Source organism: Dendropsophus ebraccatus, chromosome 3 (genome assembly GCF_027789765.1).
Source record: "Dendropsophus ebraccatus isolate aDenEbr1 chromosome 3, aDenEbr1.pat, whole genome shotgun sequence".
Taxonomy (NCBI): domain Eukaryota; kingdom Metazoa; phylum Chordata; class Amphibia; order Anura; family Hylidae; genus Dendropsophus; species Dendropsophus ebraccatus.
The window spans coordinates 140,643,051-140,669,545 of NC_091456.1; the positions used below are offsets into that span (position 1 = coordinate 140,643,051).

Genomic DNA, 26,495 nt, shown 5'->3' on the forward strand with positions numbered 1-26,495 from the left:
CATTTATCTACCAGAAAGACGTGTGCAACACAATAAAGAGAGACGAAAGACTGGAGCTGAAGGCAGAATACAACCTTACAGGTAGGAGTACGCTGCTTCTAAATAATGAGTGCTACAGCTTCAATATCCTTTATAACTAATGATAAATCAAGTGTGTTATGGCCATTGTGCTGCTATCTGCTTTTGAAATTATGATATTTTACTGTATATATCACCCATAAAGCAGTCTGGCACACATCCAGAGCCTGTAGGGTATTTTGGAGGGCATATATAAAGGGGTATACCAAATTAAAACAGATTGCGGGGGTGGGGGGGAGTGTGGGGTGTGTGTCAAACTGCCGGTTGTTACTTTGGGATGGGGACCCACTCTATTTTTGGAACCAGGTGGTAAGTCGTGTACCATTCATTGTTTATGGAGCTCCATAGGCTATATGTGGATGATTGGCGTGCATGTGCAACTTGGAGCTCCATTCAAGAACAATATTTGGGTCCCTTTTCTCAAAATCACAACCAGAAGTTGGACGTCTGTGTCCTGTGTTTTAACTTGGAAAAACTTTATGGGCTAGTTTATTTAGGGGCTCATCCTTTTTGGGGTGGTAGTCCTGCAAGTCCCGGTGTAAGAGGGCCAAAATTTGGAGGGCATGAAAAAAATAGCCTCACTGGCACCTGATAGATAATCTCAGAGGAGATCATGTGTAAGTCCCTTGTTTCTTTGCTTCTTTGGAAGGGGTAGGATCTTTCCATTTTTACCAACCAATGTGAATTATAACAATTGCCCACCGAATCACTGAGTATGGTAAACCTGGTTGGTCATAACTCTTCTATGTTTTCTGGGATCATAGTTGATGTTGTCTTTGATATTTGGTTGTGATCTGAATTTTAAGGTGCATTCTGTGAAAGTTATTTTCTTGTTTCTTGAGGATAATTGTTGTTTCTTATAGATAAGATGTTAGTTGACAACCCTTGACAGTGTTGCTTTATTTGAGCTCATTGTAACCACCTTTTTTAGATACCTGTAAAGCCCCTATTACATGGGGCGATGCAGAGGAGCAAACATGGGCTGTCAGTGCTCACTTGCTCCTTGTTTCCTGAGCGCTGCCAGCGCTATTACATGCATCAGCAGCATGCAGGTAAGAGTTGGGGGGGGGGGGCTTTTGGAGCTGTAGGGGGGGGGGGGCGCCCTGGGTGATCGCTAGATCATTCGGGCAGCCTACAGAAGAAAGTGGCGGTCTGCTGCCGCCACTCCTATTCCACAGAGCGTCAGCAGATCGTTGCTATCTTAGTTGTTTGTCTTTCAACATGTTGAAAGACAATGACAGACAACAATAAGCGGGCATTGTTCATGTCGGCTGATTGTTGGCTTCTATTAGGGTCCATTTACACAGAATTATCTGACAGATTATCTGCCAAAGATTTGAAGCCAAAGCCAGGAATGGATTTGAGAAGAGGATAAATCTCAGGCTTTCCTTTATGACCTGATCTCTGCTTATAGTCTGTTTCTGGCTTTGGCTTCAAATCTTTGGCAGATAATCGGTCAGATAATCTTTCTGTGTAAATGGACCCTGATGCTAAGTTTACATGAGGCGATTATTGGCCCAATCGTACGATTAACGATTTCGAAGTAACGATTTTTTTATTACGATCAGCGTTTAGACGGTACGATATATCGTACGGAAAAATCGTTTTGCGATCGTGCGCCTTCAGCCCGGCCCGCCCGCAGCCTGGCCCTCCGCTCAACCGCAGCCCCCTGCGCCGCCCCGATCGCCACCCCCGCCGCTCCGATCGCCACCCCCGCCGCTCCAATCGCCACCCCCAGCCGCCGCTCCGATCGCCCCCTGCCGCCGCTCCGATCGCCCCCACAGCCGCGGCCAAAAGCATATGTTACCTGCTCCGCGTAGCAGGTCTTCCGACATCCCCGGCTCCCATCTTCAGCGCATTGATTGGCTGAAGAGATGAGCCGGGAATTTCAAACGGCTCCTCTTCAGCACTGATTGGCTGAAGGGGAGCCGTTTGAAATTCCCGGCTCCCCTCTTCAGCCAATCAGTGCTGCCGTGCATTGATTGGCTGAGGAGGGGAGCCGGGAATTTCAAACGGCTCCCCTTCAGCCAATCAGTGCTGCCTTGCATTGATTGGCTGAAGAGATGAGCCGGGAATTTTAAACGGCTCCCCTTCAGCCAATCAGTGCTGAAGAGGAGCACTGATTGGCTGAAGAGGAGGCGTTTGAAATTTCCGGCTCATCTCTTCAGCCAATCAGTGCGCTGAAGAGGGGAGCCGGGGATCTCGAAGACCTGCTGCGCGGAGCAGGTAACGTACGCTATGCGGCGGCGGGGGGGCAATCTTGAGTGGCGGCGGGGGGGCGATCGGAGCGGGGGGGCGATTGGAGCGGCGGGGGGTGATCGGAGCGGCGGCGGGGGTGGCGATTGGAGCGGCGGCGGGGGTGTTGATCGGAGCGGCAGCGGGGGTGGCGATCAGGGCGGCGGGGGTGTCGATCAGAGCGGCGGCGGGGGTGGCGATCGAGCTGGCGCAGGGGGCTGCGGATGAGCGGGGGGCCGGGCGGCGAGCACCGGGTGGCCGGACTATCGTGCAACGACTGTTTACACGGAACAATCGGCGAATTTTTTCCGATCGGCGAACGACGATTTATGAACATGTTAAAAGATCAAAATGAACGATTTTTCGATCGTTCGCATTTACACGTAAGATCGTTCTAATTCGATTGTTATCGCGAAAATTCGCCCGATAATCGTTTCGTGTAAACGTATCATAACATAGGATCATTATCATTGATTATCATTGTTGTTTCATGTAATAGGGCCTTATGAAAGGCCTCTCTACCTATGACGTAAGCAGGTTGTTTAGTTTAGAAAAAGTATTCTTAAAAATCTTAAGGAATGCAGAAATGTATAAGACACAGACTGGCATCTCTGCCAAGCAGTAATTTGGGTAAATAAGAAACTGGGTAGACTGGATTGCCAATAGGCTCTGACAATAAGAAGTCTCTTTGTGCTGAGCTCTGCCCTTTATATTAAACAGATAAAGGTGCCATAAATTAGATGTACGTGAGGTAAGAATGTGAAGCTATACCCAGCTATGGAGCAATCGGCCCTTTCCGAGCCCTGCTCCAGTCTTGTGATAATCCGTTCATTATGCTTCTGTCGTTTTATTGTTGATTGAATTTTTTACAAAAATGCAAAACATCCAACATTAAATAATTGAGAGAATGCCACATAGCCTCGGGTAAATACCAATGGAAGGGAGCTGTCAATCAGGTCTGTTTGCTCTTCATAAATCTTTTCCGGTTACATAAGTAAAAGTTATCACAGTGTTCCCCTGCCCTGCTCCTCCTGGCTCTCTTGTCACCATGAACATATTACTCAATGAGGCCTATAGGTGTGAATCTGTTGACATTTCTCCATATGTAGACATTTATCTCCACGAGCATGACTGAGTCCTATGGAAATGCATTGTTTGTTGCATCGTACAAGTGACATTTATAGCTATGAGATGCTGAAAGTTCTCTGTGTACATTGTGCTGTGGCACGCAGAACACCATGGGTCTTTTTGACAAAAGTGTTTTAATGGCATGTCAACCATATCTCTTTCTGTACAATCTTTCCTCTAGATTTGTATCAGACATTGGTCACACTAGTCGCTTGAGGATTTGCCTCCCCAGTAGCCAGAATACTGCTCCCTAGTAGTTACAACAATGCCCTGCTCAACCTCTCTAGTAGGAATAACAGTTCTTGGACTTCTCCAGCAGGACCCCATCCACTTTAGCAGTAATTACAGCTGCCTCACCTACTTCTCCAGTAGCCATAACAGGCCTCCTGCACTTCTTCATTAGTTACAGAAAGCCCTCCACACTTCTTCAGTAGTCACAGCTGCATCTCTTACTTCTTCAGTAGCCATAACTGACTCCATACACTCCCCCAGTAGTCACAGCTTCCCCCCTTACACATCTCCTGTAATCACAGCTGTCCCTTCCATATTTCCACTAGTTACATCTGCCTCCCACTTCTCCAGTAGTCACAGTTGCCTCCCTTATTTCTCCAGTAGCCATAACAGGCAACTGCACTTTTTCAGTAACCTCCCCCACACATGTCTAGTAGTCACAACTGCCCCTTCCACTTTTCCAGTAGTCACAGCAGGCCCCTCTCATGTCTTTGGTAGTCACAGCAGGCTCCTCCCATGTCTCCAGTAGTTGCAGCAGGCCCCTCCTACTTTTCAAGTAGTCACAGCAGGCTCCTCCCATATGCTCAGTAGTCACCACAGGCTCCTCCCATGTCACCAGGAATTGCAGCAGGCCCCTCCCACCTTTTCAGTAGTCACAGTATGTCTGTGGGCACAGCTGCTTCCCTTACTTACCCATATATGAGTGGTGCACTTGACTTTAAAGACGACTATAATGATTCACTACTGGATTAATAATTTAAAGCAGTGTTTAAAAGTAAAATGCGTATAATGATATGGAACCGGTTTAAAGCTAAATAGGCAATGTAGTTATAAGACATATCTTTCCACTACAGCAAGTGTTCACCAACACTCATCATCATCATCACTAGCTGGGGAATCAGAAGTTAGGGGACACTGCACTAGAGGGAGCCCTGTGGAGTGAACTGTAGAACTTTCCAGCTGTGTTCCTAAAAGAATAAGCTTGTGAATACTTAGCAGATTTAACAGCTTTATTTTTGCATGTCACTGTCCTGTAATGGTTTTTAATATTTTTTTGAATTCTTGACATGAACTTAAACATGAATTTTCATTTTTTTGTACTATGTTCTCCTGCACTCATCTAATAGGACCAATGGATTGACCTGTAGTGAACCTGACCCTAATAAACCAGAGAACAAGTGGTTGTCCAGTTGGGGCAGAACTATTTAACCCCAAGTGTCAAGTCACTGACATGTTAGGACATGTAATTCTTTGTATAAGTGAGCAGCACTGGTTGTGGTCGCTGATGTTTGAGCAGCCACTAGATGGTGCTAAACTGCTGTCACCAGTCTTGTACCTACTAGGCAAGAATACAGAAACATAGTAGGAGAACTGACTGCAAAGAAGGGTGAAACAAATACAAAGGTATACATATATATAGTTGTATAAATAATTCCATAAGAACACGATATGTCCTACTAGAACATGACTATACATATATGTTAATTTACATCTGCAAACTAATAAATTATATGTGGCGTGAAGATCCGCAGGGCAGCTATGGATTATTACTAGCTGCCAGAGACCTCTTAAGAAATGATGAGATTTTATCTGCCCATATTCCTAGGCATTTTACCACAATATGTATAAATGATATGACTTCCATCCTTTAGCCTCTGTCAGCAGGGAATAATTGCACATGCAGGAGATAACTCCCAGAAGGCTATAATTTGTGAATCAATAGGAGGTCATTGAAAGCCACCACACTAAATAGTCTTCATCAGGAAAATGTGCATTTCAATGAACTGCTTCTTTCAGACATCTTGTCTAGACCCTCTAGCTCTGAATTACTGGGATTATTCTGCCTTTGAGAGATACTATTCTTCACATACACTCGCTATACATAGGTCTATCTCTATGAATAGGAAATTAAAGAGTCACTGTCGTATTTTTTTTTTTTGCAGAAATCAATAGTCCAGGCGATTTTAAGAAACTTTGTAATTGGGTTTATTAGCCAAATCTGCCATTATCTGCATGTAAAAAGCCTTTTCCCAGGTCCCCCCCTCCTTCCTCTTTTTCATCCACTCTGAAAAATCTGAAAATTGTGACTTGTTGCAGGAGACGTCCCCTGTCTGCTCTAGGGAGAGGGGAGGGGGGAGGAGGAAGGAGGGAGTTAGTCGGCAGCAGAAAGCAGATAACAGAGGATTACAGGCACGGAGCTGGGTGACAGCTGTAATCCGAGCTCAGACAGGTCACTGGTGATGGTCAGAACAGATAAGGAGTGAGGGATTTGTAGATTAACTCTTTGTTGTCCTGTTTTGGTCTTTTCTTTAGCTCTCTCCATAGGAGAACAATGAAGACAGGGGGGAGAGCTTCAAACTGCTTTTTCATGATAAAAATGCATTTTTCGGATAATAAACCCAATTACAAAGTTTCTTAAAATCGCCTGGACTATTGATTTCTGCGAAAAAAAAATTCACGACAGTGACACTTTAAGTGTACTGCAGTCCAGTATGGGCTATGGACAATGTTTAATCATTTGCAGGCTCATGGAATGGTACTAAGTCTATGATAAACATATATATATATATATATATATATATATATATATATATATATATATATACACACACAGTAATACCTCGGTTTTCGAACGCTTTGGAACTCGAACTGCTTGGTAATCGAACGAAAATTTACCCAGAAGTGTTTGGAATTCGAACTTTGCTCGGTTTTCGAACATTTTTCGAACGTTTTTGCGAGCGTGGATGGTGGGTTGTACCTGGCGAGTTAAGCAGTGGTGAGGCTTCACATACAGTACAGTGCTGTATAAGACTGCTGGAGTGCATATACAGTGCAGTAGTAGTACAGGCAGTGCACCACCATCTCCCATACATTACAGTGCTTGGATGGGGGGGACGCTATACAGTAAAGGATGGGTGAGGAGTTGGTGACTACTGTACTATAATTGCTGGTTCTGATGAACATTTCTTATGTTTAATGTCCTGTACAGTATAGTGCTGTTCTGTACTATAGTGATTATACTGAGCACTTATCAGTGTAATAAATGAGTATTGTAGGTAATTATTGGTGGCTGCTGGAACCAATTAATCACATTTACATTATTTCCTATGGGAAGACACTGCTCGGTTTTCATACTGCTTGGTTCTCAAACTGCCTTCCGGAACCAATTAAGTTCGAGAACCGAGGTACCACTGTATATATATATATATATATATATATATATATATATATATATAGGGCCATAGCAGGGGACCAATGAGCTCAGTACATTAATTCTTATTATGTTTTTCCTGCAACTTTAGTAAAATTCTGACATCAGATTTTTGGTTCTCAAGGAATCATTTGGGGGAGTGGTGTTCCTCACTGTGGAGACCACCAATCTGGTGTATGAAATGTTACAAGCCATGCAATGCTCAATGGAAAAAAAGGTAGCTCCTGTCTACAGAAGGATAAGACATTTCTCTATACTGCCATCTATTGGAGGTGGTTGTGCAAACCTTAAAGGGGTTGCTGGAGGGGGGGGGGAGTTGGTTGGGGCAGAAAATGGCTGCCTTTTAGAGATAAGCGAACCTCGAGCATGCTCGAGTCCATCCGAACCCGATCGTTCGGCATTTAATTAGCGGTGGCTGCTAGACTTGGATAAAGCCCTAAGGCTCTGTGGAAAACATGGATACAGCCAATGACTATATCCATGTTTTCCAGACAACCTTAGAGCTTTATCCAAGTTCAGCAGCCACCGCTAATCAAATGCCGAACGTTCAGGTTCGGATGGACTCGAGCATGCTCGAGGTTCGCTCATTTCTACTGCCTTCTGATATGCAGACAATTGGTTCCACACCCCAAAATAATGATTTTATTTTCTGAATAACATGTAGAACAGATGAAACAAACAATGAGAAACAGCTGAATATGTGATATTATAAGTTACTATACAGTATAGCAATCAGCATGTGGTGTATAATGTGTAGTAATTGCATAAACCTGAAAAACATCCGCAGTTTGTAGATACAGGGTGGAACTGCAGATCCCCATAATGCAGTAGCGCAGTACAACAGGCTAGAATAGAGAAGCAGGGCTGCTGTCAGAGGTCTGTGTGGTCACATGACAGCAATGGGGAAGGGGTGTGTGTTCAGCATGGACCAATAGGACTGACAGAAACTGCAGGGAGAGAGGGCTTACAGCTATGGAGAGATTACCTCAACAGTCCTGTCCCCTGATGCAAGCCCCAGCCTGAAGTGGATCTGCTGTAATTTGGAGGGTGAGGGAAACTTCCTGGGTCGGACTACAGTGCTGTAGACCCCGCTATGCAGACCATGCCCCTCCCCCACTCCCCCTCCCACCCAAGGGAGCTATTAAACCAAAGCAATGCTCTTAAACTAAGTCACAATTTAGAAAAACTTGGAGTTCTTAAACCAAAACACTCTTAATCCAAGTTACTCTTAAACCAAGGTAGCACTGTATATATGATCAGCGCACATGTAGCAGCTTATGTATGTAAATTGCCGCATATTGTGTCTGGCACAATGGTGACCAGCAGGGACATAGTTATAGGGGGTGCAGTGGTGGCACATGTACCCATGCCCTGGTCCATGATTGAGCCCCAATGCTCTTCTGCTTATCAGTATTATACATCGCACATGGCAGATAGAGACCTGGTACAGATTGTGCATTGAAGCCAAGCAGAGGGTTGCCAAGATTCCTTGTTATACCAATGTGAATTGTGAGACCTGTATAGATAGCCCCTCACAGAGACCTCAGACTAGGGTGACAGCTTATCTGTAGCATTCTCTGTGACAATCTGTGTACAGCGCTGCAGAATATGCGGGTGCTATATAACCAGCAGGAAACTCTGTGGTATGATACATGTGCTCTATGGGAGTCTGGTACATAGAGCTGTGTCTGAGCTTCTCCTCTGCCCAGCACACTGCTAGCTATTGGCAATGCCTTTGTCCTCATTCAGGAAGAGTTTGGGGTGTATTAGCATAGTGGCAGCCCCTCCTGCAGGAGTAGTTGTGCACGGTGGGTGTGCTCCCCAGCCTTCCCTCCTCCTCTAACACCTCTGTGTGAATGAAGCCAGGCTGCAGTCAGCCACAAGCCCAGAGACAGTGTGCAGCAGCAGCGGCAGGGCAGCTCCTTCCTCCCCCTGTGTGGCATCTCCTCGCCCCTCCTCCGCCTGCAGTCCATGTGTCCTCCAGGAAGCCAGAGAAGAAGCCTTGGGAAGCTCCTCTGTGAGCCCTGGATTACTGGGCAGCTGCAGGAAGACACTGTGTAACCTTCTGCAGAGACTGGAACAAGCAGACAATTGTCCCAGTGCAATCTGCTCCATCAGGACTAGCAGTCAGCAGCACAGTGACATGAGCTGAGGGTAAGTGCATGCTGTGCTTGGGACTGGGTGCACCATGTAGACTCAGAGGAACTTTCTGTACTGGGCTATTCATATAGTCATTACAATGTGTATTCTATAGGACTACATGTAAACTCTCTGCTATATCTTAACTTGGAGAGGTAACACAATGCAATGGTGTATTCAGTTCTGCTACATACTAACTCTACATAAATAGGACTAGTTATTGGAGGTGCTGTTTAGAGGACTCTCTTCTGTCTAGAATCCCCTGGAAATACAAGGGTCCTGAAGTGTTCTTGGAATTGTTATGGTAACAGCGATGCACTTATAGATTGTCCTTTTGCTGTGTGTTTCCAGTCTAGGGAGGAGCGACATTTGAATGAGAAGCGCTGTGTGTTCTGTCTGAATGCTTGTTATGTTCCCAAGCTTTCCAGCACTGTCTGTGGCTGCTACTAGACAGCATGGCTAGGGATCAGGACTGGGTTCTATACAGGAAATGCACCCTGAAACTGACTCCCTCCAACATACCTGTACCCCAGTACCCTAAAACACCTTTTCCAATATGGTTACATTAAAAATAATGCCTTGGTAGACTTATTGTAATGGTATTCATCTTTGCCTGCCTGTATTCTTTGTGCCATAGGTAGAAAATTAGACTGCGTTGATGTATTCGTATAGTATACTATACAGTTATCTTATTAGTATTTATAATTTTTATATAAATATTGTATATTTTGCATTGTATATTTAAATATTTTATATAGCACCACACTTAGCAAATAATAAGTTGTTCTATACCATAACATAGTATACAATGCACCCTATAAGACCAGGCAGACCTGGGGCTGACTAATAGGTTTGGCTTAATGACATCTGCTATTGGAAATTAATTTACCAGCAATCTTGGACAGGAAATACTTGGCAGTGTGCGGACCTGTGTACTCTAGGGTTCAGCATTAAATAATTTCTGAGACAGGGCTTTGGATACACCTAATGCTCCTTACACGTGCTGCATATTCAGCTGTCATGTTCGCTTAGGCTGAAAGCGTGTTCCCACCATGAGCTGGGGCTCAGAGGAGTGCTTGTTACAGATGCACATTGGCTATGCAGAGTATGTGATAAATCCATTATGGTTTTGGCTGGGTTGTTGCACCATGTGCGGTGGAGAAGAGCGCTTTGTTTGCACAGTGAATGTTAATGCCTTATAGGAATTGATAAAATACGTGAGAGGTTGGTGATTGTTTGTATAGAAGTCTAGAAGCATTCGCTGGGCATATGCTGTACAATGCTAATGGATGGTACCCAACTCCTAGTCATGCTGCATTGTATCAGAAGATGTATACTGTATGTTCTTTAGATCCTTCCAAGTCACTTTAATATATGTCTTTCAAACCTATGAGGATGAGTGTCCTATGTTATAGCAAAATAGATGAATTTATTATTCAGATTACTGTAAATATGTATCATGATAACCAGTTACATCCCCAGATAGATGTATAATATGGTAAACTTAGCTCTGCCGTGGGTTATCGGTTATCGTGGCTTAGCGATCTTAGTGGGTTATCAGTTTACTTATTGCTATTCGTTCATTGGATTTTCTAAAGCTCAATAGACACTACTGTATGTGGTATCAGACTAACAGGGTCTTATTGTCCCTGAGAGCATGTGTGCCATGTTATGTTCTATCATTTTACATGGCTGCATATCAAAATGATTTACATATATACCAGCATAGAGACCCAAACAGGTGTGTCCAGGTGCAGAGGTAACACTTAGTGATTGATCATTTATTGAAGGGTATAGATTACATTTTGTATGGTAACAATGTCTGACTAGATGTGATATCAGCACCCAGTGACTCAAGTCTCACCCACGTCTGAGAAAGGCTTTCATCGGTGATTACAGAATATGTAGTCATTCCATGTCTCTGTTCTAAGTCCCTTTTAACACTGAGAGGGTGACTGATTCTTGTACTTCACAGGTTTGATTGGTCTTGACAACCTTTCAAAGGAAGCCTTGAAGTCAGATACACATGTACATTCCTTCCAGGCTGCAAGGGGCTGTATATTCCGTCTGTCAGAGAAATTCCTTCACTTTACTGTAAAAGTGAGAGACTCATTTTTTTCCCCCTTGTAATGAGATCATCCTTATATACAGACACCCACTGTCGTCTTCTTCCTTGGCTCTGGCACTGAATGACAGGTTAGCAACACAAAGGAAGCGTGAACTTCCAGAACACACTATGCCTTTCTTAGACATGCTGCTTGGCTGTAAGAGCAATGGAAAAAATGTGTAGTGTGGAATCTTTATAAATGATAGGCATTACATTCATTCCTGTAAGAGAACCGAGATAAAACTTGTATGCATTCCCTATCCGTTCCTTCCAGTGATCTGTATGTCTATCACTCTCTGGTTCAGACAGCTGTGTGCGGTGTCAGTTATAGGGCGGGAGTGACACATTGGATGAAGCCCACACTTCTGAAGGGGTTATTCCCATCTTACACATTTATGCAAGATTAACAACGTAAATGGGTGTGGTACCCCTTGTAACCAGGAGCATAGGGGTCCCAGTTTAAAGATTTTGTGCAGCTACTATCCCCACTGATGTAGATGGCGAAGAAGTTGTGCTTGCATGCAGCCCTCCATTAATGTCTATGGAAGTTTTGGAAGCAGCGTAACAAAATACGCTGTATTCTGTAAAATGGGAATACCCCTTTAAAATTAGCAGTTTTCCATGCCTTGAGGTTTTTTTTGTTACATTGTGTGAATGTGTTACAGTGAAAACTACTATCTTTGACTAGTAACAGAATTAGGCTAGGGTTGCACATCAAGTTTAGCCATGTGACCACAAGTTGCTGTGTTGCACTGCAGTGATTGTGCTGCGTTGCAGTTAGGGTCGGTAAGTGGAGTCATGTTGAGATCCATCCTGAATGGATTTCTTGCATCTGCTGGGTCGTGGCTATGGCCACTTCTCAACCCCATTTACTTACCTTACCCCTAACACAATGGGATTTTTAATCACATGACACCTGTTGTGGCTAAATTTGCCACTTAAACTTGTAAGTTGTAACATACATGGTGTACTGCAAGTTCGACCTTTTGTTGATAGCTCAGTATTGCCAGATGTAGGATCTTGTCACACATTTTACAGCTCTCTGCCGGGGTCATATATACAGAGTTAAGAACAGGAGTGGATCTTGTGAGATCAAGAAAACCTAAGCTAACACTAGGCAGACTGTGTATATTGTATACACTATGTAGACTTCCAGACTTGCCGAAGTCAATGTAACTTGTAAAGTCCATTAATAAAACCCTTTATAGGCATCTAAAGAATAAAATGACTACCTGTAGCATCACAGGTTCATCTCCAGCCCTTCATTGAAGCTGTATAAAATGGGTTAGAATAGTCAACTAGAAGAATCTCTGCAGGATCCAGGCTATGACACTGTATTGGGCCCCAAAGGGTTAGCAGAAGACAACCCACAAGGGTCTATAGTTTGATTCACATATTTGCTTTTTGATGTCTGTAACGCCTGGAGTAGTGGATCCACTGGACCGGCACCAGCGCTGGCACAAACCTCACCAGGGAGCGGAGTCTAAGGGGCCGCTGGTTTTCACCAGAGCCCGCCGCAAGGCGGGATGGACTTGCTGCGGCAGGCGACCCCCAGGTCGCTACCCCTGGCTTGGTTGCTGGTGACGGCAGGCGAGGCGTGGCAGGAGCAGTAGGCAGGAGATGGCACTGGCAAAGGTCTGCAGGTGAGAGCGCACGTGACAGGCTGAACGCAGGAACAGATGGAGTGACAGGGAAACAGGAACCAGGAACAGGGACTAGGGACCGGGTAACGGATAGGACTCAGGAACAGGGACTGGGACCAGGTAACAGATAGGACTCAGGAACAACAGGGGGCTGGGCCAAACGCTATGGGAAGCATGTAGAGGCTCCAACACTAAGGACAGGGCATGCTGGGATTTATAGGGGAGTGATTGGATGCAACTACCAATTAGGGGCGCACTGCCCCTTTAAATCTGAGACAGCCGGCGCGCGCGCGCCCTAGGAGGCGGGGACGCGCGCGCCGGCCGGCACAGCGGGAGACAGGAGCGTGGAGAGGTGAGGCGCCCCCCGGGGCCGAAGTGACAGCAGCGCCGGGTCCCCGACTATGGACACCGGCTGCTGCATAGGGCAGGTAGCGGTCGCGGCGGCGGCCCGGAACGCGGGACGCCGCCGCGGCCGTAACAGTACCCCCCCCCTTTGGCCTCCCCCTCTTTCTTGCCTGCAAATGGCACAGGAAGCCACAAAGTCTTTGACATCTTGGGATAGGCTGGGCCACCAGTAGTGGCGAGAGATCCGTTGGCCGGTCTTACGGACTCCCGGGTGCCCGGCCTCCAACGAGGAATGTCCCCAGTTCAAAATACCTCTTCGAAGCGCAGGGTGAACATGAGTCTTTCCGGGGGGTACTCTCTGAAGAGTGGAGGGTGACGACTGGTACTAGGCGATCAGGCGGTATAACGTGGCAAGGGACCTTCTGTAAGTTCTTCCGGTGGTGAGAGGACACGACCTTAGTCTTGGGTACGGGGAGAGGGTACACCTCGGCAGAGAAGGCATCCGCCGAGTCTTGGTCTTCTGCCGGTAGGCCGGATAGAGGCTTGGCCGGGACAGGAAATGACAAAATACACTTGGTCTGAGGTGACTTGAGACACTGGTGGGAACAGTCCTGACCCCAACTGAGAATCTCCCCGGTTCTCCAGTCCAGCTGAGGGGCATGTTCTTGTAGCCACGGGAGTCCCAGGAGGACCGCGGGGGAAGAATGGGGCAGAACGTAGAAGGATATCTCTTCTTGATGTGAAGGACCCACCTGGAGGACTAAAGATGCGGTCTGGTAGTACACACGGTCGGTAAGAATTTCGCCCGTGACCGAGGAGATAGTCAGGGGCCTGGCTAGTCGGGTCACGGGTAGCCGCCATCTTTGGACCAATGTTGCCGCAATAAAACTGCCTGCTGAGCCAGAATCGAGGAAGGCAGTAGTCTGATGATTTTGTCCTGAGGGAGTCCGGATGGAAACAGGCATAGACAGACTTGGAATGGTGGCATTCGCACCTAGGGACACCTGTCCCACCGGACCTAGGTGCGAGCGTCCTCCGGATGTTTGGGGACGTAGGGAACATCCCAGCCGGAAGTGATCGGAACCACCGCAATAGAGACAGAGATTCTGCTCCAGGCGCCGGATTCTTTCATCAGGCGTCAGGTGAGCCCGTTCCACCTGCATAGGAATCTCAGGAGAGGGCTGGGACATCGAAAGGTCAGGATTCTGGAAAAACCGGCGCCAGCTGGGGGTGGCGACGGGAATGGGTTAGTAAATGTTCATGCCGAACCTCCTCCTCCCTCTCCGAAAAACGAGTATCAACTCGGGTGGCCAGTAGAATGAGTTCGTTCAGGGAGGTAGGCAGGTCTCGGGCAGCGAGCACGTCTCTCACTCGACTGGACAGGCCCTTCTTGAAGGTGGCCAACAGGGCGGCCTCGTTCCAGTCCAATTCAGCTGCCAGGGTGCGGAACTGGATGGCGTAGTCACCGACAGAGGAGCTGCCTTGAGAGAGGTTGAGGAGAGCAGTCTCGGCCGAAGAAGCACGGGCAGGTTCCTCAAAGACGGAGCGAAACTCGAATAGGAAGGCCCGGAGATTGGCAGCAACAGGATCATCACGGTCCCACAGTGGCGTGGCCCAGGCCAGGGCTCTACCCTCTAATAGGCTGATGATGAAAGCCACTTTAGAGCGCTCGGTGGAAAACTGACTACTCAAAAGTTCAATGTGCATGGTGCACTGAGTCAGGAATCCTCTGCACAACTTAGAGTCCCCAGAGTACTTGCTTGGGAGAGCCAGTCGGAGTGAAGAAGCAGCGTCAGGAGATGGTGTGCGCTGGGCAGTAGTCTGCTGCTGTAAGGCGGCAGTGAGTTGCTGGATCTGCTGTGACTGTTTCTGGATTTGTTGAGCCTGTTGCGCGACCACTCTGGCGACGTCACGGAGATCTGGCACCTCGCCGGGATCCATGGTTGGAGCCTACTGTAACGCCTGGAGTAGTGGATCCACTGGACCGGCACCAGCGCTGGCACAAACCTCACCAGGGAGCGGAGTCTAAGGGGCCGCTGGTTTTCACCAGAGCCCGCCGCAAGGCGGGATGGACTTGCTGCGGCAGGCGACCCCCAGGTCGCTACCCCTGGCTTGGTTGCTGGTGACGGCAGGCGAGGCGTGGCAGGAGCAGTAGGCAGGAGATGGCACTGGCAAAGGTCTGCAGGTGAGAGCGCACGTGACAGGCTGAACGCAGGAACAGATGGAGTGACAGGGAAACAGGAACCAGGAACAGGGACTAGGGACCGGGTAACGGATAGGACTCAGGAACAGGGACTGGGACCAGGTAACAGATAGGACTCAGGAACAACAGGGGGCTGGGCCAAACGCTATGGGAAGCATGTAGAGGCTCCAACACTAAGGACAGGGCATGCTGGGATTTATAGGGGAGTGATTGGATGCAACTACCAATTAGGGGCGCACTGCCCCTTTAAATCTGAGACAGCCGGCGCGCGCGCGCCCTAGGAGGCGGGGACGCGCGCGCCGGCCGGCACAGCGGGAGACAGGAGCGTGGAGAGGTGAGGCGCCCCCCGGGGCCGAAGTGACAGCAGCGCCGGGTCCCCGACTATGGACACCGGCTGCTGCATAGGGCAGGTAGCGGTCGCGGCGGCGGCCCGGAACGCGGGACGCCGCCGCGGCCGTAACAATGTCTCATGTGTTCAAAGATAACAGCAAAGATTACAATAGAGTTACATTGGATATACTCTGTATAGATGGAGAACGAGCTCGTCGAGTCCAAGGATCCTTAGTAAAACCATATTCTTGGTCATTTTTCTACAATGTTTAGATGTATTAATGGGGATCAACGTAACTAGCATTAAAATAGTCTCCTACAGAGTATGTAGAGGGCAGGAAGGCCAGCACTGAGGATGTTTACTTAGTTAGGGACAGTAAACGTAATAAAGGTATTTCCTGCCTAGTGGCCTGTGCAGCTGTTGACCTGTCACATTTTGGTGTTTGGTCTTTCTCATCATGCGGAGTCCCACTGATTTACACTGAACAGCTCCAAGATCAATGCTGTCACATTTCAACACATGTAAGTGTCTAGGTTGCCTGCTCCTCTTATCCCATGTATCAGAGCTATCAGATCTGTTATTTTTTCTGTTATGATTGTGCTATTTGCATGCTGACATGTGTAAAGTGACTTGGATGAATGTCACAGATGGAGGTGTGAGGAGGGGAAAAGCAGCCTATGCTCTCTGCTGAACTCAGGTCTTCTGCATATCTCTGAGATGCCAGATAACAGGTTTTACAAGACTGCTGAGCGGGTGAAAAATGATTTGTTTAAAGATGTCATCGGTGTATCACATCAGGGAGAGTACAAAGCAATGCACATAAGCAGCAGAAAAAATTTCAAAATTGTAAAATTCACTCGTGTTTGTGTGTCAAAGTTCATTGTGGAGTTTTATTAACTAAATGCGGAAATGTGGTTGTTAAACAGATGCTAAACCTTAGCGTGGATTCACAATCTGAACAATTTTTGTCAGAAGGGTCTAACTACCATAAACTGATCAACGAGTATAATGAATATTTTTGCAGCGCCCCCCAGAGGGCAATTTATGCATGATGTACTGCACAAGTAATAACGTTATTAAATGCAAGGCCATGTTGCGTCCTCCTGAAGCAGAGGTATTCTTTGTAGTAACTCTTTGCTAATAGATGAGGGTCCTTAAAGGGGATATACCGGATTAGAAAAAGCACAGTTACTTTCTTGAAAAAACAGCACTACCCTTCTCCTGATATTACAGTTCAGCTCCATTCACTTCAGTGGAACTTAGCTGCAAAACCCACACCCAAACTGAGGATAGGGAGGTGCTGTTTCTGGAAGAAAACTTATCAGACAAAAATAGCCAAGTGCAAGACTTTTCTATCTTCAGCTGTCCCACAGGAATGAATAGAGCTGTCCCAAACAAAGTGAATACAGCAGTGGGCAAGCATATGCACTGACACCCCAAGAGACCTAAATTCTTGTAGTAAGTGGGGGTCCTAGTGGCTGAACTCCTATGATCAGATCCACAAATAGATTGCTAGGTCCAACACTGATCAGATACTTATCTATACTTAATATTTGACTATTCCGGGTTCTGATTTAAAGTCCTAATGCATACTAACACTTTCTGAGACATTTACAGTATATACTGTAGATTATGAGAATTGCATTTGCAGCCCTACCTGTAAGCTTTCTATATTTTAGATTGTGTTTCCTTGAAGACTAGCTGTAGTCCAAAGTATATGCCTTAGATGCATTCATTTTATAAACTATACAGTTTTTAGTTTGTTTTGACAAGTAATATTATCGAGGCTTGGATGGTACTAATCCCTTGTGAATGGATTGGCTGAATTTGTAGAGGTTTTGATTGAGCCCAGAGAGTGGTTGGAATCAGACCATGGTAGGGACGTGTATGCTTTCAAGTACACAGGGAAAGTGAGGATGGATAATTTACTGTTTCTCTGTCTGATTACTAATTATACATCTGTTGTTTTGTCTCCTACAGGAGTGTAGAAAATGTCAGTCAGCATACATGAGAACCGCAAGTCCAGAGCCAGCACTGGCTCGATGAACATCTACCTATTTCACAAGACCTCATATGCTGACAATGTGCTAACTCATCTTAACCTTTTAAGACAGCAGTGCCTCTTCACCGATGTCTTACTGTTGGCGGGAAGCAGGTCTTTTCCCTGCCATCGGGCCGTTCTTGCTGCTTGCAGTCGCTACTTTGAAGCTATGTTCAGTGGCGGTCTTAAAGAAAGCCAGGCCAATGAGGTGAACTTTCACAATGCTATCCACCCAGAAGTTTTAGAACTCCTTTTGGATTATGCCTATTCCTCCAGAGTGATAATAAATGAAGAAAATGCAGAATCCCTTTTGGAAGCTGGAGATATGTTGGAGTTTGAGGACATCAGAGATGCATGTGCCGAGTTCTTAGAGAAGAACCTTCACCCAACCAACTGTTTAGGCATGCTTCTCCTCTCTGATGCCCATCAGTGTACTAAGCTGTACGAACTGTCCTGGAGAATGTGCCTTACCAACTTCCAAACCATCTGCAAAACTGAAGACTTTCTACAGTTACCCAAAGAGTTTGTTGTCCAACTCTTGTCACATGAAGAACTGGAAACTGAAGATGAGAGGATGGTGTATGAGTCTGCAATGAACTGGATAAACTACGATCTAAATAAACGTCACTGTTACTTAGCTGAGCTGCTCCAGACTGTACGACTAGCTCTGCTACCGGCCATATATCTCATGGAGAACGTGGCCATGGAGGAGCTGATCATTAAGCAAAAAAAAAGTAAAGAGCTTGTGGAAGAAGCAATAAGGTGCAAGTTAAAAATATTGCAAAATGATGGAGTGGTGACAAGTATGTGTGCGAAACCTCGCAAAACTGGCCACGCTTTATTTCTCCTGGGCGGACAGACTTTCATGTGTGATAAATTATACCTTGTAGACCAGAAGGCAAAAGAAATCATACCCAAGGCTGACATCCCAAGTCCTCGCAAAGAATTCAGCGCATGTGCAATTGGCTGCAAAGTCTATATCACTGGTGGAAGGGGTTCGGAGAATGGTGTTTCGAAGGATGTGTGGGTCTATGACACACTTCATGAAGAGTGGTCAAAGGCTGCGCCAATGCTGGTGGCCCGGTTTGGCCATGGGTCTGCTGAACTGAAACACTGTTTGTATGTGGTAGGGGGGCACACAGCAGCAACTGGCTCACTCCCTGCGTCTCCATCAGTGTCCTTAAAACAAGTGGAACAATATGACCCAGCAACAAACAAATGGACCATGGTAGCTCCTCTCAGAGAAGGTGTGAGCAATGCTGCTGTGGTTAGTGCCAAGCTTAAACTGTTTGCCTTTGGCGGGACTAGTGTTAGCCACGATAAGTTGCCCAAGGTTCAATGCTATGATCCTTCTGAAAATAGATGGAGTGTACCAGCCACTTGTCCACAGCCATGGCGCTACACAGCTGCGGCAGTCCTAGGAACCCAGATCTTTATCATGGGAGGGGATACTGAATTCTCTGCCTGTTCTGCTTATAAATTCAACAGCGAAACATACCAGTGGACTAAAGCTGGAGACGTGACAGCCAAAAGAATGAGCTGTCATGCTGTAGCATCTGGCAATAAACTGTTTGTAGTTGGAGGCTACTTTGGAATTCAGAGGTGCAAAACATTGGACTGTTATGACCCCACCATTGATGCATGGAACAGCATAACTACAGTGCCCTACTCCCTTATCCCCACAGCATTTGTGAGCACATGGAAACATCTGCCATCGTAAAGCACAGTAGAATGGCATGGTAAGTGTCGTATGAGAAGGTACAATTCTAGCCACTAATATTACAGTGTTTTTGAGAAGCACAATATGACAACCTAGATCTCTGGGGTCAGCAAGAAGTCCATAATGGTACAAAGGACATTATCTTTTGGCTCTTGCCTTAAAGCGGTTTTCTAATTCTGCATATCAATTATCAGTCCTCATTTGTTCTGTAGGGCTAATGCAGCTGTGAACAATGCGCAAAGCAAGTGGCTCTGTTCACTGCATAGTGGTTACTTAAAGGGAACCAATCAACCCGTTTGGGCTGATATGGTTCCCTTGAGCATTGTATAAAGCACCTGGAGCGGCACCGACGCGTACCGTCCGCGGCCGCAGCAGGTGCTTTATAACGGAGAAAATTACTTTTATTCCCAGGCTCGTGACTAGATACGAGCGGGGAAGTAGTCATGGTGGGCGGCTCCCCGCTCGTATCTAGTCACTGCGCTCTGCCTGTCAGTGCACTCGGCGGGATGATTGACAGGCAGAGAGGCCAGTAACGGACCTCTCTGCCTGTCAATCATCCCCTCTGAGCTCGCTGACAGGCAGAGCTCAGTGACAAGATACGAGCGGGGAGCCGCCCACCTTGACTACTTCCCCGCTCGTATCTAGTCACGAGCCTGGGAATAAAAGTCATTTTCTCCGTTATAAAACACCTGCCGCTGCCGGTACGTGCCGGGGCCACTCCACGTGCTTTATACAATGCTCAAGGGAACCATATCAGCCCAAACGGGCTGATTGGTTCCCTTTAAATTCAGCTCCCATCCATTGCAAGGGGAGCTGAGCTGCAGTAACTCAGCATGGCCACTACACAGTGATTAGAGCCATATTAGCTCTGCGGAACTGCTGTTTGGTGGGGGTGGCGGGTGCCAGCGTTCTGCCAATAAGATATTGGTAGCCTATCCTGAGTATAGGCCATCAATATGTGGAATTGGAAAACCTCTTCAAAGCAACCACAACCATTAGCTAAATATGTCAAACAGGGCCTTCTGTGTCTACTATAAACAGTGTTGTTCCCCTTTGATAATAGTTGAGCTGTGAGCTATTCACAGGATAGGAAATAAATGTGTAATGAATGGGGTAATGTCTCACTGATCATGAGTACGGGAATCTTCTGTCCCTCACCCCACCCGTGTGAATGGAACATAGACATGTTCTCTAGTGCTTTATTCACTCTCAATGGAACTGACAGAGATTGGTCATAAGTTGTAATATCCAGATAACCCTCCAGATAATGTGTTCCTTACATAGTTATTCCTATGTACAGTTTGAATCCTATGTGAATGAAGTATCATTTCAGTCACAGCCATTTTGGTGGGTAACACAGACAAATACAAATATGTTATAAGACTGATCTTTCTGGGAATTCCCCCGGTAGTTACTTGTAAAAGTCTTAGATATGTGGGCGCCTTCAGCATCAACAGACAACCATGCTGAAGGTCATATAGAGAGAGAGCTCCCAGCCTGGGCGTAGGACCGCGCTTGCCCTCCTCCCCACTATTGCTTTTACAGTACATAGTTCTCGAGAAGCAACACTGTGACGTACCCCCTACAGGCTCTGTTGTTTCAGCAAACATCTTTTATCACAAGTATGCTAAGTGTTTCAAGCAGCCACACACATTTCCGACTCCTTGTAGATGTGTAAATAAGACTGTAGATTCCTGGTTTTCTCCGTGCCAGTAAGAGTTAACAATGTGAAGGCCATGCCTTTCTGTTCTTCATTTCCCTGTGCATTGTCTCATTCCTTCGAAGACTGAAACATGATTAATCTTCTGCCGGGGACTGTTACATGAAACTTTTTTTTTTCCTATTATTTGACCTCATGAGGCAGGTGTGGCTTCATGGTTAAGTTGCTGAAGGCCAGCCGACCTGTAATCCCAGTCTTTAAAGGCTGTGAAACTGTATGAACCAGGGTCAGGGCAGGTAACCTCATTCCAATGTAATGCAGCTGCCTTGGTGCTAAACGGAGACATGATTATGGATGCATATGGGGTCAAATTATTATTCTCCAGCCATATGTACAATGGTTCATTAGAAAAATGGGTTGATTTAAAGATGATGAACACCTAACATTAAATATACAAAATAAATAGTGCATGGTTTATGGATTTAGCTTCCCCATTTAGCAGGAAGTGGAGATGCCATAGTTTGCTGTTTGCTATGGGTCTGATCACAGGAACTTATGCTGTTCATGAGAACAAACAGGCCCTTCAGGGATGGTGTTGATCCTCCAGTTGGGCACTCATCAGAAGCTTCTCTGGTTGAACCCCATTGACCAGCAAACAACTGCATATCCTAGGAATTTCTGAGGAGGACCTGTGGTCAAACTTTCCATCATTTTATATCTTCAGAAGGAGGGGGGGGGGGGGGAGTATGGCATAAAAAAAAGAAATGTGTTGGATTCGGGGAAGAAGAGGCTACAAAACAATACAAAAAGCCTCAGTGTTTTTAGCCAAGTTGTGTTAAGCTGTCAGAACAGTGACAGCTTGTGAGTTGCCGCACAGGCTAGTCTAGTTCCATGAGTATAGTTGGAGCCAGCTTCTTTGTGTGCTCACAAGGACAGTCCTATAGCCACTCTGACAGCTCCCTCCTCCCTTGTAAGTGTTGTAGATATTTGCAAAGGCAAAATGTGAATACAGCATCTAAGCACTGATGCACTTACCCTGTGCTACTTCTATCAGAACCCTTTTAAAACTAGTTTTCGTGTATGATCAGTATCCATTGCATGCATTCAGTTTCCTTGCCGCAGTTTGATGGACCTTGCATTTTAAATACAGATACCAGCTGTCTCTATTCCTAGGGCATGTACATGATAAAATACATTGCTTTTTGACATCTAATCGTATGCTTGCATTTCAGGAATACATTATTCATCCAGCGCCCTTTCTAATGTACACCTTGACTAACCTTTTCTCTAGCTTTACATTGGTCTTCTCTGGGGTATTCTTTCTGTGACTTTGGAGAATTGCCCCCGGCGAGCCATTACACATTAATTATCCCTGTGACTATAGCGGAGCACGGGTTACCCTGAAATCCCCATAGTGCGAGGTGACTAATCTGATTTAGGATTTAGTAATATGATTATCGCGTCGTTTTGTGGCTATTATATGGGTGATGGATCATTTTGATTCTGATTTATTATTTGTACATCTGCCTGTATTACCGGAGATGAGACTAATGGCTGTCCCTCTGTCTCTCTTTTGTCCACCACAGAGGACCTCAGCTGTGGAGATCCGAGGCCGGCTCTTAGACAAACACGACAAAAGGACTTTTGATCTTAAGAGAAAACGTTTGCCAACCCTGCATTCTCCCTCCTGCAGCTGGGCATTCTGGCGCTCCCGCAGCAGAAATGGTTAACATTTTTCTGAACTGAAGATACATTTTTTTGTTTTCCTGTGCTTCAGATATCAGTATTAACCCCTCATGATCTGAATCCAATGTATCAGAAAGAAAATGTTTTTTTTTTTTGGGGCTTTGTATTTGGAACCCCCAAGAGCCTATTTAGTTTGTCTGCATCGCTCGAATCCATCTGGACTGTTCTCTTTATCATCTGATTCCAAGGGAGATAGAAATGTCAGCACCAGCTGTGGGGGAAGCTGGCGGGTTCCAAGTAGCAAAGATGTCGAGTTGCGTACAGTTCTAGCTTCACATATCTTGATGTAAGACTACACGAGTGGGCCATGCCAATGGCATTTTTTAAACTTGCGGTTTAATGCATTCTCATCTATTCTCAACTACGAAGAAAACCACAACTGTATCCTGGCCAGAAGAAAAAAAAAACTGTGAACAAATATTGGAAGTCTTATTACCCAGAATCCATTGCCATTTCATTTGCCTATTTATATATGACTTTGTTATTACATTCCAAGGTGTCTATTTATTGTCCTGTGCTGTCTGCATGCTGATACAATGCTTGTAGTTGTATTGACATGGGAAAGGCCTGATTGAATGATTGTATAGTTACAGAGCACTACATTTCAAGACATTGTAATTGGATACCTGCATGCAGCATTGCAAACTGGTGTTTGACTCGATATACTGAGAACGTATCAGCCTATGGTAATGGCTGAAATTCAATTTCTGGGGTCAGCAGTGAAATAAAAAAAAAAGAACGGCAGATGTAGCAGAGCTGAATTTCTCATTTGCTCTTCATTTTGAGAAGTTGTAATATAGGATAACACATCTTTACCTTATGTTCTCATGTAGAAGATATGGTGCAGAATTCACTCAAGGAAATCAGCAGGTGACATCCACAGTATGTAATAGTCACTTTATTCTTGTTTTCAATCATTGGAAACAGCATAAAATCCACAATAAAAGTTTCACTATCAAATCCACAGCATTGGGTGCAGATTCAGCGCTGAGAAACTTGCTGACTACTTACTGTGGATTTTTTTCCTGAGGTTTTCCTTCAAACCCTTTTATAAACTTGAGCAGTGCATGAAGTCAAACTCGGTTCTGCTACATCTGTAGACAGCAGTCTGTGCTGCTACACCAAATGAATACTTACATTATATGGCACTCTTAATATAACCATATTACTTAGGAATATGACAGTTCTTACAATCATTTATGGCTCGGGATGCTAAATTGGCATTATGATCATTATATTTTGGTAATTCATTGAATGTGACTTGGGACATTTGGGGCATTTGAGAAACACACCAACTACCTCATCCTTAGGGCCCTATAGAGAAATAATGGGCCGATAACAACTCGTAATAGGGCCAGTGATAGAATGTGAATGTGTTTATGTTGCCCAACTATCTGAGCCCTCTAATAGACTTAAAAAAAATGGCATTCTAGGAGGTCAGCCCTCGTGTCAGAGCCCTTTTTAAGTATTCATGAATTTATTTAATATACATATTTTTGGTATTGGAATCACTCCCCTGAACTAGAACCTATGGAAATATGCAAGTTATAAGATCTCAGTGAGTTTTACCATTAAAATTAGGGACTCATATAGAAATCTATTTCTATCTGAACTGATATAGAGGTGGGTTCTGTACTTGGGACTAGCCCTTCATGAGCCAGAGTAGTAACAAGTAGTCTGTATTGTCCTGTATTACAGTGTAATACTACATTTCCCTTTATCCAGACCAATGCTGATCAGCTGATCGCCACGGCTGCTCCCCAGTGATAACGATGCAATATTGAAAACACAAACCTCCATTCATAGGACAAATAATCGTTCACCAAGAGATACTCCGAGCCGAGATCGGCTTGTAAAGAGCTGCACTTGTCTTCTGAATAAACCTTCACTTATCACCAATGTGATGTAAATATTGTCAGTGCTGAAAGTGGCGTGTCCGGTTCTTATAAAGAGTGAAGAATGCCAGGCTGGAGATCTCCCTTGCAGCTATATTAAATATGAGTATTCACAGAAATGTATCACAGCTGCTGCCCCTAAATCTCCCTCTCAAGGCACAAACGTTAGCAGCCCGCATGATGAAGGACCCTTGGTAATGATTATTAAGTGACAAGCGAGTGGTTTTTACAAAGATGTCGTACAAAGTGGTTAGACAACATAGAAGAAAGATTGCCAGAGGTGCCCACACAGCCCTGTTGTTGTATCTGTGTCCTATTTCTGCAGATGCTGGTAAACAGAGATGCTAGGGGTAGGCCATAAACACAATTTGCAATGCTGCAAAGGTAAAAATACAAGTGTAATGGAATCAGTGTAAAGGTCAAGGAAGACCAAGAAGGAGGGCCGTTGCCTCTATAATAGAAGCTGCCGGTGTAACAAGACCTGAACTTTAATTATACATGGTGGTAAAGTAAGAAGCCGCAGAGGTCGCTTTCTCAGGCCATCCGCCCGGCAGGTCACACGCCGTCCTATTTCTTGTATAAACTTGTTGGCACCTAGTGTCTGTACAGTGTTATTCTGCTCTTACCTGGAACTAAAAACCACCACACTTTTCATCCTCGCTTCTTGTCGAAAACTTTGTCGTCACTGTCGTCTTTTGTATACCTGTTAACTGTCTGCTCGTCGCAATCGGTATTGACAACATCCAAAGTTATTTATTTATTTATTTATGAGAATTTCTTGGTTTTTGCCAAAGCCGTATGTTTTGTACGTGTTTTTCTCGTTCCGCTGTATACTTGTTGCATTTTCTTCTCAAGTGAATTTGTGGTAAGAAAATAATAAAATTGCACTGTTTAAATATTTGCCTTTTATTTTTCCTTTGTGTTTTCTTAGTTGATAGGATACAGCCTTTATGTCTCACTGTTGTATACTTTTGGATAGATTCTCAATTGTTTGGGATTTGAAGTGTAATGGATCTGATTTTACTTCAAAGCCAGCTCTCTTTATTATTATAACCCCTATCTTGGAAGGCAATAACCGAATACACCATGGGACGAGATTAACATCTACGTCAGCCTAGCCCTATATTATATCATTCAGAATTAGACGTCAAGGTTCACTCTAAAAACATATGAAGAAACCTAATATTGTAACATAGTATCAGAGATATGGTACAGCTGATCCTTACTTAGATCTCATGCAAGCCGTGTAACCTGAAAGGACCACTGGTCCTGTAAACAGGGTTATAATTCTAGTTGGCCTTGACAGGGAGACTGAATTAGCAACTCAAGTCCCCTTCCCCCCTCACTACAGACCTGACAGGCCTTTCAACTCAATGGCGGGTTGAGTCTAAAGAATAAAAAGATTACTCACAAAGAAAATGTATTCTTGTACATATGATGTTCATCTATTGGTTGGAACCAATTGTTTCCCAGACAATTTTCAATTCCTCTATTCTCCAGAGTAAAAAATTGTACAGTTAACAGAGACCGTTCTGGGGCATTTAAGGAATAGGTAGTATTTTGGTGCTGATCCTCGTTGTTGTAAATGGCTTTTGACCATACAGAGCAGTCACTGATGTGAAGAGAACAGTCATCTGACATAAACCTATACATCACATTAAAGGGGTTTATGACCTGGCTCTTTGGTGTGCAGAGCTTGGTCCTTCTCTTACTTCATGGTTTGGGAGGGCTGGACATTCTAATTCGATCAACACCATAAAGTCACGGCTGGCATGTGCATGC

At 45.3% G+C, this 26,495-nt stretch overlaps 1 protein-coding gene across 2 annotated transcripts; it reads left to right on the top strand.

Annotated features, from left to right (window-relative positions):
* On the top strand, positions 1–25,613 carry ENC1 (ectodermal-neural cortex 1). 2 transcript variants are annotated; one of them, XM_069962802.1, is made up of 3 exons: positions 1–81; positions 17,632–19,431; positions 22,659–25,613. In XM_069962802.1, the coding sequence occupies exon 2, from the start codon at positions 17,643–17,645 to the stop codon at positions 19,410–19,412; it is 1,770 nt and encodes a 589-aa protein (XP_069818903.1). In that variant the 5' UTR covers positions 1–81; positions 17,632–17,642; the 3' UTR covers positions 19,413–19,431; positions 22,659–25,613. The 2 variants fall into 2 exon arrangements, with proteins under 2 accessions (XP_069818903.1, XP_069818902.1); XM_069962801.1 differs by lacking the exon at positions 1–81 and adding an exon at positions 8,756–9,037.
* Positions 25,614–26,495: the final 882 nt, after the last annotated feature.